The sequence below is a fragment of the Chaetura pelagica genome, unplaced genomic scaffold, assembly GCF_000747805.2.
Source record: "Chaetura pelagica isolate M959 unplaced genomic scaffold, ChaPel_1.0 scaffold3, whole genome shotgun sequence".
Classification (NCBI taxonomy): Eukaryota; Metazoa; Chordata; class Aves; order Apodiformes; family Apodidae; genus Chaetura; species Chaetura pelagica.
In genome coordinates this window covers 1779855-1798025 of record NW_009952974.1, presented here as the reverse complement: position 1 = coordinate 1798025, position 18171 = coordinate 1779855, and the positions used below count along the sequence as shown (strand labels likewise).

The following is an 18171-nucleotide window of genomic DNA, read 5'->3' as shown; positions in this document are numbered from 1 at the left end:
TTCTGTACATTTCTTCTTGTACTGCTACTCTGAGTCCAGGAGAATAAATGTATGAGGTTATGCCTCATCTGTGAAGCAGACCCTGAGACCTCAGTGCTCTGAGCAACAAGGCTGTGATGGGTTTTTAACTTCCCTGTTCCACTGCATTCAGGTAAAGAGGACAGCTCAGCCTCATGTTGTGAATAGGTGCTATGCCTCAGTAGGCAATCCTTCCTACTTAGTGATATTTGCTTTCCACAGGCTTAAAAATAAGATGGAGGTGAAAGGTAAGACAAATCACACTGGAAAACAGAAATCCTTACATGCCAGTGAGGAGCTTTTAAGCTGCACTAGAAATGAGTAGAAACAATAAGCACCACGCATCACTTAGGCATGAATTATTTAGGGATTTTTCTCTTTCTCTTGATGCTTTGAATTCTCAAGTTTAAAAACCAAAGAAAAGTAGGCCAGAATAGAGGAGGGAGCAGATGGGAGCAAGGGGATGAAAAGATACTCACTGTGGCACAATTACGATTTGAACAAAGCAGATGAAGAGGAAGACTAGGGAGGCACAAGCCACGTAGGCTCCAAACCTGTCATCCACCTGCTTGGAATACTGCATAAACACAAACAGGATTATGTTAGTGGGCAATAGCACTGGCTTTCTTCTGTTCACAAAAACTTTTCACTTGGCTTCCCTTTAGGTCTTTGGAAAGCAGTGCTGGTAGGAAACTACTAACACTACTCTTTTCCCTGGGCAAGTTGTTGACTTAAACAGACCCAAAAGCCAGGGAACAAACCCACACAGCTTGGTGGAGGGAGGACTCAGCATCTGGCCCTTGCATGAAAGGAGCAGGAACGTATTAAATGGGACCAAGATTCTAGGTCACCATCATCAGACAAACTTCTTTCATGGAAAGTTTCCTCCAACATGTATGAATGTTGCTAATGAGAAAATCCTCTATTTTGTGCAGATGCCTGACTTGTTCTAATGATACTGTGAGGACACTGTGGTTTTCACACAGTAACTCCTTCCAGCTACTTGTCAACATATTGGTCACATGGGAGCTGCATCTGGTTCCCAAAGATGGTTTATTTAGCTCTTAGCATGGTTGTCACTACAGACAGTCTCCATGTATGATCCATAAATAAAAGATGCTCAGAACTGATGAGCCACTGATTTCTCTAGCAGTTTTCAGCTTTAAAATTGAAGGGAAGGAGTGGGGGGAAATTACATGCTTGAGCTTTTATCCAGTCCCACACTGATCACTGAGTAGCTGTAAATCCTGCAAAGGTCAGCTTTTGCATTACGTTTTAATTCCTGTTATTAAAAGTGTGTTTCTAAAGAAAATGCTAAAACAGTTACTGCAAACTTAATTACTGAAGCTTTTTCTATCAAATAATGAGTTTAACCTGACGACCATGCAAGTATCCCAAGAATCTTCACTTGGATTAAACAAAGAGAGGACTTAGACATTCTTTGGGCAGTTATAAACAACAGTTTATATAGTATCAATCTGGGTACCTTGGACTTAACGGAACTTAACTTTGCAGCCATCTAGAGCTAATGTTTTCTCTGTTATATAGACAGAGAAATTGAAAAGATCTTTGACTCACAACAATCATATCTGAAACAAAATCAGGAAGCAATCAGCTATTTGAGAGCCCTATGTCTGTTACTCCTCTCTCTCACATTTGTGAGACAGAGAACTCTACCTGTTGCTTCAAAGGGGTTCCCAAAAATGACTAGATGACGGATCATATCCCCACCTCCAACATCTTAAACCTAGCTTTATCTATAGATACAAAAGCTTGACCTTAGGCAGGACTATTAAAAACACCCAACAAGCTTGATTAACATGTTGCAACATTTTTTAGACCACCTTACCTTTTTCTCCAAGTCAGGCTCCCTGAATGTTAAGAGGAACTTGCGCACGTGCTCAGAGCGTAACCGATCAATACTTCTGGCATCGATGGCACGGCCCAGAAACTCATCCACTTCATCTTCTGGGTTCATACTTTCCTGTGTATTCCTGAGGATGTTACAAAAAGGGAGCATAAGAGGACATGATGATTTCTCCCTGTTCACCGCATGTTATCATTTCACTGTATAGCAAGTTGGAGGTTACGGGTATTTTGCTTATGACAGCTTAAAGTTGGAAAACAGTTTATGAGCTGAGAGGAAAATTATATTTGCTCTGGAACTCATTGCTCCACCAAGGAAAGAATCTGATTTGCTTGCCCTTTATCTACACTATATCCATTTTCTTGCCTTGTAGTCTCTTTAACATCCAGTCAGTAAACTCCTTCCACTGGTCCTCTCACTTATTCTTTCCTGCACGGCCATGCTGTTGCAGCTGTCAGTGCCTGAACTGGCAAAATTATTGATACAACCAGTCACATTTCTTAATTCAAAATACTAATTTCTATATATATTTCTGAAAAAAATTCCAAACTTGAATGAATCTCCATTTTTGAGAAAAAAAAATGTTCATAGAACAAAAGTGGGGAAAAAAATGTGGCCTGACACCCCTCCCCTTCATGCAGTTATTTCTGAGCATGAAGCATAAATCAGACAAAATGTTCTGTATTCTGTTCATTAATATCTGCATGTTATTGATGCTCAGCTACAACTTCAGAAAAACGAGGCTGATTTTCAAAAACTGTTGAAAAAAACACTAAAAACTTAATCCCCCTGAGGCATTTTGCACTGTGTATCAGGAAACCTGAAGCATCTCCCAAAATCTAGTTATTTTAAAAAGTCTTAACAGGATTTTAATGACTTTATGCTGTTACTTTAATGGTCTGCCTTAAAACTAGCTGTTGTCAGAAATTAAGAGCTGATCCTGAAGTGTTGTTTTGCTGCTCTGCTTGCATGTTTGCCAAGGTTATCCACAGGATATGCCAGTAGCTATCCACTGGAATAAGCCTCTCACTTGCACTAGGGCATATTCCAGTGGATAACTATCTCTATGTGCGAACCTCACGGGTGACACAGCAACTTCTGGCTCATGTCCTGTGACCTTCACCTCAGGCCCTCTGGAGAAAAAAAAAAACATGGTCTGAGAAGCATGATGATAAGCTCCACTGCTTTATTTTCTGGGTATTGTCTGTGCTCCATCACAGTGCATAAGGCACACATGCCTTGTTGCAGCCAGCAGGCCACTCTGTGCTGTAGAGCAGAGGCTGCTCAAAGCAGTTTACAAACCAGAAGGTGGCTCTGTTTTAGAAGTTAAAGGTCACTTTCAAAAACAAAGCACTACAGAAACTTTCTGCAAAACTGGACCAAATTTTAAGAAGCGCTCTGTACCTCAACTCTACCATGTACCTCTTGCCAAGAGAAATATAAAACTGGTCCATCTACTCATTTCCATTCTAACCCAAGCCAGCAAGTTGAATGTGTCTACACATTAGCTAGGTCATGATGACACACCACTGGCATCTATTTAGTGACCATATGACAATTGCAGACCTAGTTTGTCTCAATGTCTTATCTCTATTTTACTATTTTAGCCAACTTTAATGTTTCAGTGGGGTTGGGGATTTTTTTTTTTATTTTTTTGGGGGGTGGGGGCTCCAGAGTTATTGAATTTCTTGAACTTCATATATTCCACTTTGAAATTCCCCAGAAGGACTAGATGTTCAATTTACTTCTAGATGCTTCCTTAGAGGAAGCACATCTGTTTAAGCATTCAAAACGATGCTGCTTATTTTCATTCAGTCCTCATAGTGTCTTCTGTACTCATAAAAATGAGCAAGGAAACCATTAGAGTTCGTATTTACAGAATGTCTAACAAGATCCTGTGAGTTATTTACACTTTTAGTCATTTCACATGAGGGAAGAGGTGCAATACTTTTTCCCCTAGAACTGAAGCAAAAGAGTCAGCTAAGCATCTTGGCAAACCTCAGTCAAATTCCAAGTTCCAGTCTAAAAGCTGCGCTCAGGAAGATACGAAGAAAAGAAACTACCTGCTCAGGCTTGGGCCTTGGTTGCCTCTGGTTTTGTAATAGGTCATTATTTGTGCTGCTGAGGGTATCTCTAATGCTGCAATAACTTCTGTGGTTGCAGATTGTGTAGAAATATCCCTGGCAGGTTTTAAATTGCCTTGCTGGGATATTCAGAGTGAGGCAGACTCATGTAGACTGCAGGGAAGCTTAGTCACCTTGTACATAACTAGCTGCTCGGATGACTTTCTCAGCCAGCTGTACCCAAACTAAATTACTGTACAGCAAGTCTGGGGACATTTGCATAAATATAATTTTAAATTGAAATACAATTTTTTCCTGTGATAAGGACTGCCCTGGAGGCAGTGCCTGTAAGTCAGAGCTGAGTACTGCCATAGACTAATGAAATTCATATGTGGGAATACTTACTGATATACTGAGTGTGGTGGTGAGGGGGAATCAAGGATTTCAGGCTGCCACAAAAGGTCCAGAAATACCTCTGAAAAGCACTGCTGACATTTCTCCAATGGCAGCCAGCAGAAAATTGTTGCAAGGGACAGAAACAGCATGAACAGAGCTTGGAGCAACTTTTGCACTCTGCTAGAAGTGTGAAAGCCAGCAATTAACCCACAGATGCTGGCTGCAGCTTAATACAAAAATGTTTTGCTGAATTAATTTTTCTCTGCAAATGAAGATTATGACCACTGCCAAAACTACATGTATGCCATAATTTTAAATGCTTCTTGTCTGGATTCAATAACTAAATCTTCTTTTAGGCAACTAAGTGTCAGGTCTTGTTCTCAGAGAGGTGTGCTGCCTACATCTTCCTCTGCTGGAAGACAAAAGCATCGATGCTCCGTGTTTCTGCACAGGAAGGCGCTGCGTTGAGTGCTTGACATGATCTAGGTATCTGATTCTAATCATTCTCACCATGAATCTGTTCTGCTAGAGATTTTTTTTTTTTTTGCCAAATATACATTCTTGAGTTAAGCAGATTCCTGGATCAGGAGAATCTGAGGCAAGTAACTGCTTATTTTGGTGCTGAACAGAAATGCAAAACTCCTGTGATCAGTAGGATAAGATGCTGTCACACAGAATTAGCCCTGTAAATACACAGCTCTTAGCTACTGGCTCTAACAGCTCAACTAACTTTTAACAACTATAGGACAGAGTAGACACACTATGGTCCTTGGAGCAACAGAGGAGATGAGGTTTCTCTTCAGCTGGGTGACTGTTGTGGACTAACAGTGTGATCATTGAATTTACATTTTCTTGCACAAACCATGAGGAGAGATGCTATTTCCTGAAGGATACTTCAATTTTCTGTATTCCTAAAAATTATTCTGTTGTAATCTGTTAGCTCTTTGCTGCCCAAAGTACATCTAACATCAGCTGAGTTCCCACAGCCATGGATGCAACCAGAAATCCTGGTGACTTCCTTAGACACCTTGTAGCACCAGGAAAACATCCCAGGGTGCACAGAGCTAAACATTGTGAAAATCAAGTTCACAGTGAAGGGCAAGGGGATGAATCAATATTGCCACATTCAAACTTATCATTCCTCTCTACTTTACAGGAGTTACTCTTGATGCTCAACTACCATAATGTGAATTTTCTCAAAGCCAGGTGCTTAGGGCTCACAAAAGCATTTAGCTGTCCCAGCTCACAGAGGTCTGCTTAGTCCTTACTTGCAGCCTGAAAAACATAAGGAGCAGCAGCAACATATTTTAGGCATAAGTCTGCTCTACTGTCATGCATCTTGCTCTGAGAAAACTTACAATCAATGCCATTCAGTAGGAAGGAATGTAAAATTATTCCAAACACCATCAATACAGGATATGCTTTTTTTATGTCCAGTTGTGATAGTTAAGAAGTGAACATGGTTAGATTTTTTTCCCCCCAAAGCATTTTTTTCAAAATACCACTCTTGTTAAATTGTTATTTTGACCAACTTTTTTTAAAGTTCTGTATGAAAAAAATGAAAATGCTGCTTTAATGTAATTGTATTTTAAAGCATGAAAGCTCAAGATAGGTTTCAAATAAGCTATCATGTCTAAGTTTCTTTGTATATATGCAAATAAGGAATATGTAATAAAGTGTAATAGAGAATACATACAAATAAACTCAGAAACCATATATATAATTCAATACATAATTTTTTCTTATTGGAGATGTTCAATACTGAGATATAATTCACAGTAAGATTCTTGGGCTATAAGCAGCAAATAGCAAAGAATATTGGGGGCAAGGGGAAGAGCAGCAAAAGCATTTTAATTAAAAACAAGTAAGTTAGCACCACATAAATGAAGAAATGTTTTGAGGGCAGCAGCAGTTCTGAACATACATCAGTCAATCCCCTGCCCTCAACTGACTGTCCCTCCAGAAGAAACCCCCAGGGAGTCCAGGCATTATTCTTGGCTGCCAGGCATTAATTTTTGTCTTTTTTTCATATGAGAAAAAAATCCCAAAACTGCAAACATAACAGTGTATGACAGAAGTAAATTTGCTTACTTGTCCTTGGGGTCCTCAAAACCCTGAAAGAAAGGAAAAGGACACAAGAGTTAGGAAACAGGCTGACCTTGAGAACACAAAGTATCCTGAGAATGGCATTTCCAGAGGAGTTTCAGAGCACTCATTTTTTAGGTATGGATAGAGAGCCAAACCAGGACATGTAATATTTTGTGCTTCTATGGTATCAGGCAGACAGAGCAGTTTAAAAAAACAAACATGGTTTCAGATATAAATTTATGGAAGTGAAGATAAGGGAAATGCTTCAGCTGACTGCTGGCATGCTTTATTTCAGGTGTCTTCTTTTTTTCAGTCACCATTACAAATTATAGAATGGAAATTATGCTGATGCTATAAATGAGGATGGATTTTACTTGAAACAAAACTCAGAATGATAACACATGTCAACTACTGGTTGCACCTCTTTCTCAGGGCTCAGCTGAGGAAGCAGGACACATTTTGGTTTTCATCTCTTCAGGAGGAACCTCAAAGGATCCTCTTTCCTCTTCTCACTGTATGCACATGTTTTCTTGAATAAGATTTCAAGATTTATTTTATAATATTTGTATAACCAAAATACAATTCCTTCGGAGCCACCTGAACTGAGTGTGTGTATTTCCAGGCCATTCATAGTTTAAGGGGTTTGAAGACCTCGCAGAAAAATACATACAGAGACATAATTTTAGATCTTTAGCATTAACATACTTAATAGACCAAATTGCCTCAAAATGGGCATTTTGCATGGGCTCAGACAAAATTTGCCCTCTGGCATCTTGTCCTAAATTTAACTAAAGTCAAGCAAAGTTGTATATTTCACAAGTGGGGTCAAACACTCAGGCACAATGTTTGTACCCTGTGTTCCAAAACATAAAACAAATGCAGCTGGGAGATGGGAGGAACTCCTTTTGTTTTCCTTCCAGAGACCTCAGGCCAAAAATGCTCAGAGGATGTGAGGATCTTCCAGCTGCAGGACCTGCAGCTGCTATGAGGCTGGTGGCAGCAAAAGGAGATCCATCCTGATTGTAAAAAAAAGTAAAACTATTTGGGCAAAAGTCTTTCCACATCCACCCTGTCTGACCAGATACTAAACGGGAACAGATTTTGCCCTTGTAACTTGCTAGCTGTGGCGTGATATGGTGAGAGGCAGAAGTAAAGCCAACACAAGTCTCCCTGAACAGCATCAGCTTTGCAAGTGGGAAGGTCAACAGCCAGGACTGTGATTCTCTGAGAAGGCAACTTCCATCTTTACATACCCTGTTTCAGACTAAAACTGTACTTCAAAACAGAAACTGCAATCCCAACTTTCCCCATCAGAAATTCAGATAAAGAAAGCCTCTCAGTCCTGTACAATAACCACCAGCAGGTTCATGTGCAATGGGAAGAAGGAAGGAGCAATGTTGATTCAAAGTTAGCATGTCCAGTTATGCAAGTAAAAAAAATAATGCACTTTTTGATTTCATGTGAATTAAGTGATCATTCAACTCTTTTGTGTGTGTGATGTGGGTTTTGTTGTTTGTTTGGGGTTTTTTTGTTTGTTTTGCTGTTGTTGTTTTTTGCTTTGCTTAATAATTATACAGTTATCAGGAATATCTGATTGATTGATTTATTCTCTAAGCAATGCTACAACATAATGCCAAAACCAAAAGCTCACTGATTAATCATGAAGACAAAATGCTCACTAATTTCTCTGCTGTCATAGTCAGTTAGACTGAAAAAAAAAAAAAAAAAGGAAAATCAGCTGAACATGAATAAGTACTAGCCAAGAAATGAGGGGATGGAACCGATGAGAAAACAGTCAGTACTTCCTTACTAGGCAGACATCAAGTTCACATTTTCAAGCTTAGCCACATGGGAACTGGATGACTGATTGCAGTGGTAGAGTCCCCTAAAATGGTGTGACTTCCATGGACAGCTGCATAACCATTCATCCTACTGAAATCCTGAAAATAAACACAGATCTCATATTCCTGCCTTCTAGGTGTAAAAGCTTGAGGATACAGGCCAACCAGGTGAAGTTACTGAAAAACTCAGCAAGAACATCCTTAAAAAATTCTTCAATGTTTCAAGTGTAGACAAACAGGTAGGGTGCATGTTTCACTGGTCATTTATACAGGCAATCACTTGATCAACATGGATTCTATATTTCTCTGCTTCTCTACCCCAGCAAACCTGTTAAAAGGAAAGTCTCTCTAATAATACAGAATTAATTGATCTAACTTTTCTATTTAAAACACTAAATTGTGCTTGAAACCCTGGAAATTATTCAGGCTGGTAATTCAGATTAAATTGGTGTTTCCAAATTAAAAACTCAAAAAGGGCATATTTCAGGTAAAGCAAAAACCAAAAAGATGATTACATTCTCTTTCCTGAATCTTCATTTAAGGAGGCTAAATATTTAAGAGTGACTTTAACTTTAATTAGAGAGAATCAGCTTAAAATTAAATGTAGTAGGAACCTCTGTAACTTAAGCAAATTAAATTATTCACTTCAAACACTCCCATTTCATATGAAAGATTTGTCAAGCAGAATTGCCAAAAATGGAATTGTTATGGAGAATGATCTGCAGGATTATTTTAGGAAAAAAACCCTTAAACACAGCTTCTTAAATACTGGTCATTTATTACAGATCTTCCTTGTTTGCACTGAAAGACTTTGCCAGGATACAGAGCAAATATATCTCTAGGATCTGGCTGAGACCAGAGATTTTCTTCCCTATCCACTAAAGCACCTGTGTCTCAATCACATACCAAAGGAGCCTTTTCAGTGGAGGAGATGATTGCATGCTCAGGGTCACACTGCTCACCCTATTTTGGATTCGGAGGGATATTTGCTCCAGTGCTTTGATTAATGTGTTTTCACCTCCCCCTACTTTGTGGAAATGCTCGGTCCATTGAAAAAAATCTGCACTTACATTTTTACTTCCTTCCCCTTGCACAAGGCTTAGGTGCTAATGGCATGTTGGTCTTTTTTAATTCTCCACAGCTGGCAAATAGTTTAGTTTCTTGAGCACTCAGTTGCTTTGCTCCATCTAAAGCCCTTTGGCTCAGCACAAGGCTGCTCACCTGAATTGCAACTGTCTGTTTTACACACAGATGAACACTCAGCACAATCAATCCTGCAAAAATACAGTCTACATGGTTTTGCCTTCATTGCTAAAGGAAATAAAACACTCATGATCTAGTAGACAAATTTCCAAGCTCAAGCAGGAAAGTGAAATAACAGCTGTTGCTGTGAGTGTATCTGTAAAGACCCTCTCCAGCATCCCTGATCTCACCCGTCTGTGCCTGCAGGGCTGCGGGGGTGTCCAGCCTGGTGGGGTACAGAGCAGGTTTGCAGCTGCCCAAAAGTATGCCAAGATTATAATTTCTGCACACATTGACACAGAAATCTGAACGCCCAGGAAAAATAGCTGATAAAAATGAGGCATCTATCATTTAGGACAGGGGAAGTAGTAAGAGGGTAGGAAGAGAAACAGCCAATCCCCAGTGTTAAGTATATAAATCCCTTCTCGACTGCTTATGGATTTGTGCCCAGCAGGCTGAAGCAGTGCCAATGGCTTTCTAGGGTGCTATGAAGAAAAGGCTGGGAATTATCAGCAGGGACGAAAATGGCAAAAGTGGTAACGGCTACAAGAATCAGACAGACAGAAGTTCACAGGAGTTTGAGAACAGCTTCCGCAATCATGATGATGAAGTAGCCTTTGTTGAGGCCAGAATTCCTTTTCTCCAGAAGGGAACACAAGGCATGAGCGAGGCCTTATCGCAGTGCAGTACTAATGGACTGCTGCATATAGGACCTCATGCAATTTTTATTCAGTCTCATTTTAAATATCCCTGACACTGGACTTTTCCCCCTTCCTTGAGGAGGCTGCATTATTCTGCCATCAGATTGCAAATGTAAAGGTAATAGCATTTAATAATTGCTCTGAGATTAAGACAGTTCTCACTCTGGCTTCAGAAATGCTAACCCAAACTTAGATGAATCAGCTCCCTTAAAGGCACTAGTACCTATCAAAAAACAGTCCTGCTCTTTCATCTTTTCTGCTTTAGATTCTTAAGATATATTTTGTGGCAGGCAAGGTGGCTCTGAATTTATAAGCATGTCCTTTTAATGACCATCCTCAGTGGGAGTAGGCATGTGAAGGAGGAAGAAAAGAGGGAATGTTGTATTACTGCATCTGTCCCTAAGGCTTAGTATTTCATGGGGGATATTTTATGAATATCTATTATATGCTAAAAGCTCATATGACTGCCATCTCTCTGCTTGACTTCTAAATTAACTAAGCCCTTTTTTTGAAGATTAAAACTGATTCCTTAAATAGCATGATAAAGTGTTTGTCAAAGCCATGACAAGCTGACTGGAATACCATAATGCTTCAAATGTAGAACGATTAAAAATAAAACCCCTAGCTTCTGAACATTAGCTGTAATTATTAACATGTTGTAAATATGCAAAGAAAAGTGAAATAGATGTTACATCCTTTTAGCTTTTCATTTAGCTCCAAAAAAAAGACAGTACAGGGTCTGTGACCTTCTTAATGGCAACGCAGCTGGGAATCATGGATTCCACCTTAAAATCTTCACTGGCAACTCCAGCAACAGAAAAACTAATTTTTCTTGCCCTTTTTCATCTCTAGAACAAAGTAGAAATGGGACTTACATGATGTTAAAAGCAGAAATCAAGAGAACTTTACTTAGGGCCAAGGAGGTTAGGGACAACATGAGCTTTATAAGAGGTTAGGCCAACTTGCAAAGCAGAAATGCTTCAAAGAGATAGTGAACATGGAAAACACAAAAGGAGACTGTCAGACTGAGAGTGGATGAGGTTGAAAACAAAACTGGTATGGCCTCACTGCAAAACATACTATTCACATTTGTTTTCAACAGTGTTATACATTCTGCCTTTGTCCCTGTGGTCAACAAGGCAAGGCTTCGAAGACAGATGCTGTCAGGTGTAAGAGCAGAAACAAAACTGAGGGACTTCAAAGCACTCAAGCCAGAAATAACACAATTGCTAAACCAGAGTCCAGAAAGAACTGGCACAGAAAATACTAAGCCTGATAGGAAGGATATTTAACAAGAATCTAAGTGCAGAACAACAAACTGGCAGAAAACCAGTTTATGAAAAGGATTACATGATGAGTGTGTCTGCTATAGCTGGAACACAGACTAATGAGCTCCATAAAGAAAAGCTGAAGTGCTCCCCTTCTGCAACCCACCCTACTTGATAAATAGACTTCCATTCCTCTGCACTGCTCACAGATGGTGAAAACCTCTACTTTGTTCTATTAAAAATGATTTTGTACACAGCCCCCAGCTTGTAGACAGACACGGCCAAACCCATGAACTTATTTGGCCCACCAGATTTATATCAACAGAACACAAGTGGTTGCTTTTGAAATAAATCACCCCCCTTACTTTTAATTAATGTCTGGCTCTGAACTCACACCTCTGAGAGAAGTGCAGGTTGCTCACGCTTCCCATTTTTTCATGAACTCCGAATCCAAATTTTTCCAGTTCAAAGCTCATTTTTTCAAGTGAAATGGTATGTGGTTCTGCACATTGGTTGTGAACAGTTCCCAGAACTTGCAAAACAGAAAGACATTAAAATATGTAGTCCTAGGTAGCTCCAAATCAGTTCCTGGTTCCCTAATCTCTGTCCTTTCATCTCTACACTCCAAACTACGAAAAACACAGAAAAATTTTACAGAAACAACTGTCAAAAAGCCTTCTAATCAGATGCAGACAGATTGAATTCAACCCTAACCAGCCTTAATTAAAATTGCCTACTGGTGCTGGTCAGAGCTGCTCATGCTCTCTTCAAACCAGACCCAAACCTGCTGACTTGCACCCCTTTGTCATAAAGGCTTACTGTTTGCTTTAGGAAGTTTTGGGAAACATTCTGGTATATGTCACAGCTCCAGCTCTGATGTCTACCTGTGCAATAGTGCCACAAACATCAGAGGAAATGTTTCTGTGAATAAAGGGGAATCAGTATCTTTACCTCTGTAGGCTTAACTTAGTCCCACTCAGAAACTGTCTGATACTTTTTAGCAGTGTCTTGATCCAAATCACACTTTCCTGTATGACTATGATTAATTCTAGAAGAGGGTATTGAATTGTTGAAAAATTATCAGTGCAAGACTTCCATGAAAATATTAAACTCCACCTAAGTTGCACAAAAGCAGCTGCAGGTCAGCTGTTGCATCTCACTGACTCTGCATCCAGACAACTTTTAAACACACCCAGGGATGGTGACTCAACCACCTCCCTGGCCAGTATGTTCTGATGCCTGACAACACTTTCAGTGATAAAGTTCTTCCTAATGTCTAGTCTAAACCTCCCCTGCTGCAGCTTGAGGGCACTTCCTCTTGATCTATCACCAGTTGCTTGTGAGAAGAGACCAGCACCTTCTTCCTCACCAGCTGTGTCAGGAAATAGAGATTACTGCAGAAAGGATTGATCTAGGGTTTCTCGTGGCTCAATTACAAGTTCAGGGGATCCTGCATACTACAAAAGCCGTGAAAAAATAGTGGGTCAAACTCATCTCCATTGGATGTCCCTGTCCAGCTCTGCTGACATCAGTATTCCTGTTACCAGATTTAGCAGATTTCACAGATGATTGCTGGAAAAGAGGATAATGGTCACCTCCCATTAAATTAAACCTTCAGAAGAAGGGTGAACCCTCAATGCCTCACTGGTAGACTCAGATCAACTTCTCTTTGATAGGGCTGCACTACTGACTGAGGAAAAACTGCCTTACTGAGTTTTAATTTTTATTTTCTGATGCTCAAGAGGTAGAGTTGGCACAGAGCCAGCGATAGCACCTGTTTCTCTGATGCACCTGTTCCCCAATTTTGATTCCTGAGTAGCAAGAAAATCTATTGTAAGGGCAACTTGGAGACATAAAGGGAGGAAGTGAGCTGTATATGCAAGGCAACACACAGAGAATTGTTTGATTTATGATAGGGTGAACAGGGCAAAGAATTACATTTTATGCTTGAATGGCCCAGGTACACAGATGAGTGTTGTTTCATTAGAAAGTAAACACCAGCAATTAAGTATCACGTAGAACTTTGTGCAGAGCTCTGAGCAAGGAATCGGGAGTGCCTACCTGAAAGCAGAACTTGTTTTTTTATTGCACCAACCATACTCAGGATGCATTTTTTTATAACCTTGTGTCACATACTTAACATCTGCATGTAGCCATACTTCCTACGTGAGTATAATCCCAATTGGATATTACTTCAGTTTTTATTTTATAATTAAAATCAATGTCATACTTAATTTCATTGCAAATCAAATGCTTTGTTAGTTGTATTCAGACTCACAGCAGAGGCATGGTCAAACTGAAATCAGTATTGCAGATCTTCAGGGTTTCCTCTTTCTGTTCCTAAACTTCCTAATGTTAAACCTTTCCAGCAGCTGAAAAAATGAAAGGAAATCTGCCAGGCTGCTACAAACGGCCTCAGTAATCACGTTAGCCACTCTGCTCAGATTTGATTATAAGGACTCAAGAGGGACCTGATTCTGAAGTAAACCTTCTCCAAAGCACCAGTGGAACAAGCTAAGCTGCTCAGTCATACTAGCCAACATAAAATAAATATAACAGCTACATGGCAGCCCTAAGATCCAACAGTGGGACTTTCCACAGCTAAGCAGATCTCATGACAAAACTACTGCCTTTTTTTTCTTTTTTTGGAAGCCAGACAGCATTAAGCTGTGTGCAGTTTGGTTGTAAGACCTCAAAAATGACCAACATCTTCTGTGTAACCCTGATAAAACTTCAGTAGGAGTGCTGGGTTCAGTGTGGGTGCTGCCACTCATCAAGGAAAAGGGCAAGTGTTCAGAGTGGAACAAGAACAACCACTGGGCTAGAAAGCACCAGCTAGGGAACAAGCTGGATGAGGGAATGGGAGCTGTGCAGAGATGTGGTAATAGTCTTCAAATACAGATAAGATAACTATAAAGGAGAGAAAATTAAACTGTCCTCTATCTGCTGTGAATAACTCATGCAACAGTGTTTTAAAATTGAAGTGAGAGTATAGGAAGTGAAACATCAAGAAAAGTAATCAAACTGTTGAAAAGGATGCCCAACAAGACTGTGGGATTTCCATCCTTTGAGGTTTTTAAACAAGGCCTAGACAAATACCTCTCAGAAATGTTGTGGGCAGAGCTGGCTCCTGTACAAGGATGAAAATCAACTCCTTGAAGTTCTGTGCAGCCTAGACTAGAAACTTTGTAAAATCTTTATGTCTATCTCATATTATTCTTATATTTTTATTTCCTATAAGTGATCCTAAAACTGTTTTTTAAGTTATTGTTTCTATATTTGTAGAGGACTTTGTGATGGCACTCCAGACTGAAAAGCCCTGAATAAAATAAATAAAATATTTTCAGGAAAATCAGGGATTCCACAAGCTCCTTATACAGCCTGTTTCTTGAATCTAAGCTTTTTTAAAAACTAGCTCTTCCTTGCAGCAAATACAGATGACTATTTTTAATCCTGCCCTTTGCAGTCATGCAGTATGAGTTATCATTATTTTCTGTCCTTGCAAAACTTCATATATTTGAAGACTTTTGTTTCTAATCAGTTTTTCCCCTTCTAGACTAAACAAGCCCCACACTCCAACACTTTTTCACACGTCACACTGTTGAAACTCTCCTGTTTTGTAATTTGCTCCACTGGACTATATCCAATTCATCTATAATCTTGCAAAGGATCGTAATTCAAAACTGGATGCAGTTTTCCACCTACAACCTTAATAATGATGAGCAGGGTAAAAGATACAAGTTAATAATTTGTCATCTAGAACAGCCCTATAATTTTAGAAGCTATGAACATCTGCCTTTTTATTGTTGGTTACAACAAAACTCTTTCAGTCTACAGTCAACTACAATCCCCAAATTGCTTTTTTTAATAGTAGCTTTGTTTTGCTGATGGAAACTGAGACATGAGTATTATTTTCAGAAGTCTAAAATCCATTAATATTTATAAAAGCATTCTGAAACCTATACTGGGAAAAGCAAAGCATTTCTCAGTGGTGTATAAATATTGTTACAATTATAAATATACCTGTACTCACAAACGCTTTCAAGTCTGTTTATTTGTGACCCTTTTGCAATTAAAAACTGGACCAGAGAGACAGTGGGCAAGACCAGGCTTGTGTATGGAGACTGAGGGGAATGCTACTCCATTGCCTACAGCACAAGCAGCACAGCACTGATCCTGGACTGACCACTTTTGTTTAGGAGGCAAGAAAACACACAGTAAAAAGAAAAAAAAAAAAAAAAAAAAAGAAGCCAGTAAGCAGCTGTGCTGTTCTTCTGCCATGCTCTGGCTCTTTGCATACCCTGTGTACAGCCAAAAAGCCAATCCTATCCAGGCTTCCCTTCCTGCCCAGGGCGAGTGGGGCAGCCCTGCATCTGCTCCACACCAGCAACCTTGCCCTGGCCAACACCATGGGCTGCCAGGGCCAGCAGAGGTGCCAGCTCAGAGCAAGGCTCCTTGCCCTCCCACCTCAGTTCTATCCGAGCTTCCTCTGCTACAAATTTACCAGTATTTTAGGGGCAGCCACTGATCCAGCAGCCCAACTCAGCACAGTCCTCAGGATCAGCTTTCTCCAGGCAGTGGCTCCACCAGCTAATGGGGGGCAGGGTCAGCAATGGGCAGCATGGGTGTCCCCTGCTTCCAGCCTCTACATGGCAGGAAAGGCCACCCCTAAGCAATAGGAGATGGAAAAGAAGCATTTGGAATGGTTTGGAAAGCAGAATGGTTCATGAGGGAAACAAAGGAGCTATTGGGCAGGATGGGATGAACCAGGACAATTGCAACCCCAGCTCACTTGAGCCTGTTGAGCTAGGGTAGGCCTATGAAAATAACTCCCTCTTTCCAGCACATTTCAAATTACTGCTGGATATGCTGTCTTATTTGTAAGTGTGTACAAATGCCTGAATAAACTCCTGCATGTCCTGGGGTACAGGTTAGTCTAGGAGCATGGTGGAAAGTCAGCTGGACCCAGCAGATGTTGAGCACAAAGCCATAGAGAGAAGCAAGGACCAAAGATGGATGGGACTGCTGATGTGCCCAGACATGGATCAAAGATGGATGGGATTGCTGATGTGCCCAGACATGGCAGCTTGTTGAAATACCATTACAAAAGAGGAGGGCAGGAAAAAAATGGAGTATATGGCTACCTTTGATACACTACCAATCTGCCTCATCCAGGTCTACTACTAATATATCTCATTTATGCTAATACATCTATACTGCTAATATAATATAGGAAACAGTTCTTTAATGTTAGGGTGTGGTTCATGAGAACAGGTTGTCTAGAGAGGTGGTGGTGAAGGCCTCATCCCTGGAGACATTCAAGGTTAGGCTTGATGGGGCTCTAAGCAATCTATTCTAGCTGGAGATGTCCCTGCCTATGGTAGGGAGGCTGGACTAGATGATCTTTAGAGGACCCTTCCAACCCAAGACATTCTATGATTTTATATCCTAAAAACAGAGCCAGCTACCAGAGCCAGCTTTCAAAAGAAAGGAAAATGTCTGAAATAATTCTGGTTTATATTAAACATAACAGTTCCTTCCCCAAAAATGCAATTCAGGGAACTTTGATATTCTCTTTTGGGAAATGTAGGTAGAGCCATAAAAAAAACCCACAACCTTCTTTCTGGAAATTTGATTGTCTTCCTAATGTAAAATGTTCTAAGTTTCTGACAAAACCCCCTGTGTTCTTAATAACCACCCGTATTACTCCCTACACCCAAATGTATTAACATCTACATATTAATATAACGTAATGGCAAGTCATGGCAACATTACTTGGCTCCTGCCTGAGGACTCTCTCTCAATTACCCTTATAAACACTTGTTTTGAAATTACAGGGCTAACGAGCTCCAGGTTTTAAAGAAAAAGACCATATTGCAATGCCTGCCTTTGGCATACTGCTTTGTCTAATGCAGCCTTACATGTTCATAGTTTCCAAGAAAAAACACTACATATACATAAAAATTACATGCAAGAGGTCTGAGGGAAAAGCGGGTGGATGTGGAACAAAGCACACATTTTCAGCAGCTTTGAAAGCTGGAGCAGCTTGCCAAGATCAATGACATACCATCCCAAAGGAGCACCAAAGAAAGCCTTTGTAGTTCTGTTCCCTTTCTGTCTCTCTGTATTTCGTACTGCAAAGCAGGCAGTTTGCAGGCTGGGTGTGTGTGCTTGAAGCCAGCATACACTGGGTGTGCATTTTTTGCACGTGCAACATCCATGTGACACAATGTTAGAGAATACAGACAAATAAAGTACTGTGCAAAGCTGGGTGGTACAAAGACATGCATCTTTAAATTAAGAGTTAGCACAGAGAGAAGGAGTGGAGACAGGAGATGGAGAAATTGTTCCTATGATCTAATCAATAAAATGTCCATCTAGCAGATATTAAAATGGTCTCTAGGCCACAGAGAGCAGCATATTTCATTTTGACTAATGGATCTCAAACATAAAGCAGCCTGAAATACTGTAAATAGCAGATTTTAAAAAATAGTGCCCAAGAACAACAAAAAGTCTAGCTGGAAATAATATATCTGAATCAGGTTTAAATTGGTTTTCATGAAATGGCCTGATGCATGTAACATCAGCCTCTCAAAAAAGAGCTTAATAGAAGAGGCAGTACAGAAGCGGATTGAGTGGAAAAGATTTTCTGAGCTGCTAAATTTATAAAAAGGTAAATATCATTAT

At 40.1% G+C, this 18171-nt stretch overlaps 1 protein-coding gene across 1 annotated transcript in view; it reads right to left on the bottom strand.

Moving 5' to 3' along the window:
* Positions 1 to 18171, bottom strand: part of ADCY5 (adenylate cyclase 5) — a 218148-nt gene that overhangs the window by 22111 nt on the left and 177866 nt on the right. Inside the window, 3 exon segments of the mRNA XM_009996221.1 lie at positions 498 to 595; positions 1868 to 2012; positions 6436 to 6458. Coding sequence (XP_009994523.1) covers positions 498 to 595; positions 1868 to 2012; positions 6436 to 6458 — 266 coding nt within the window.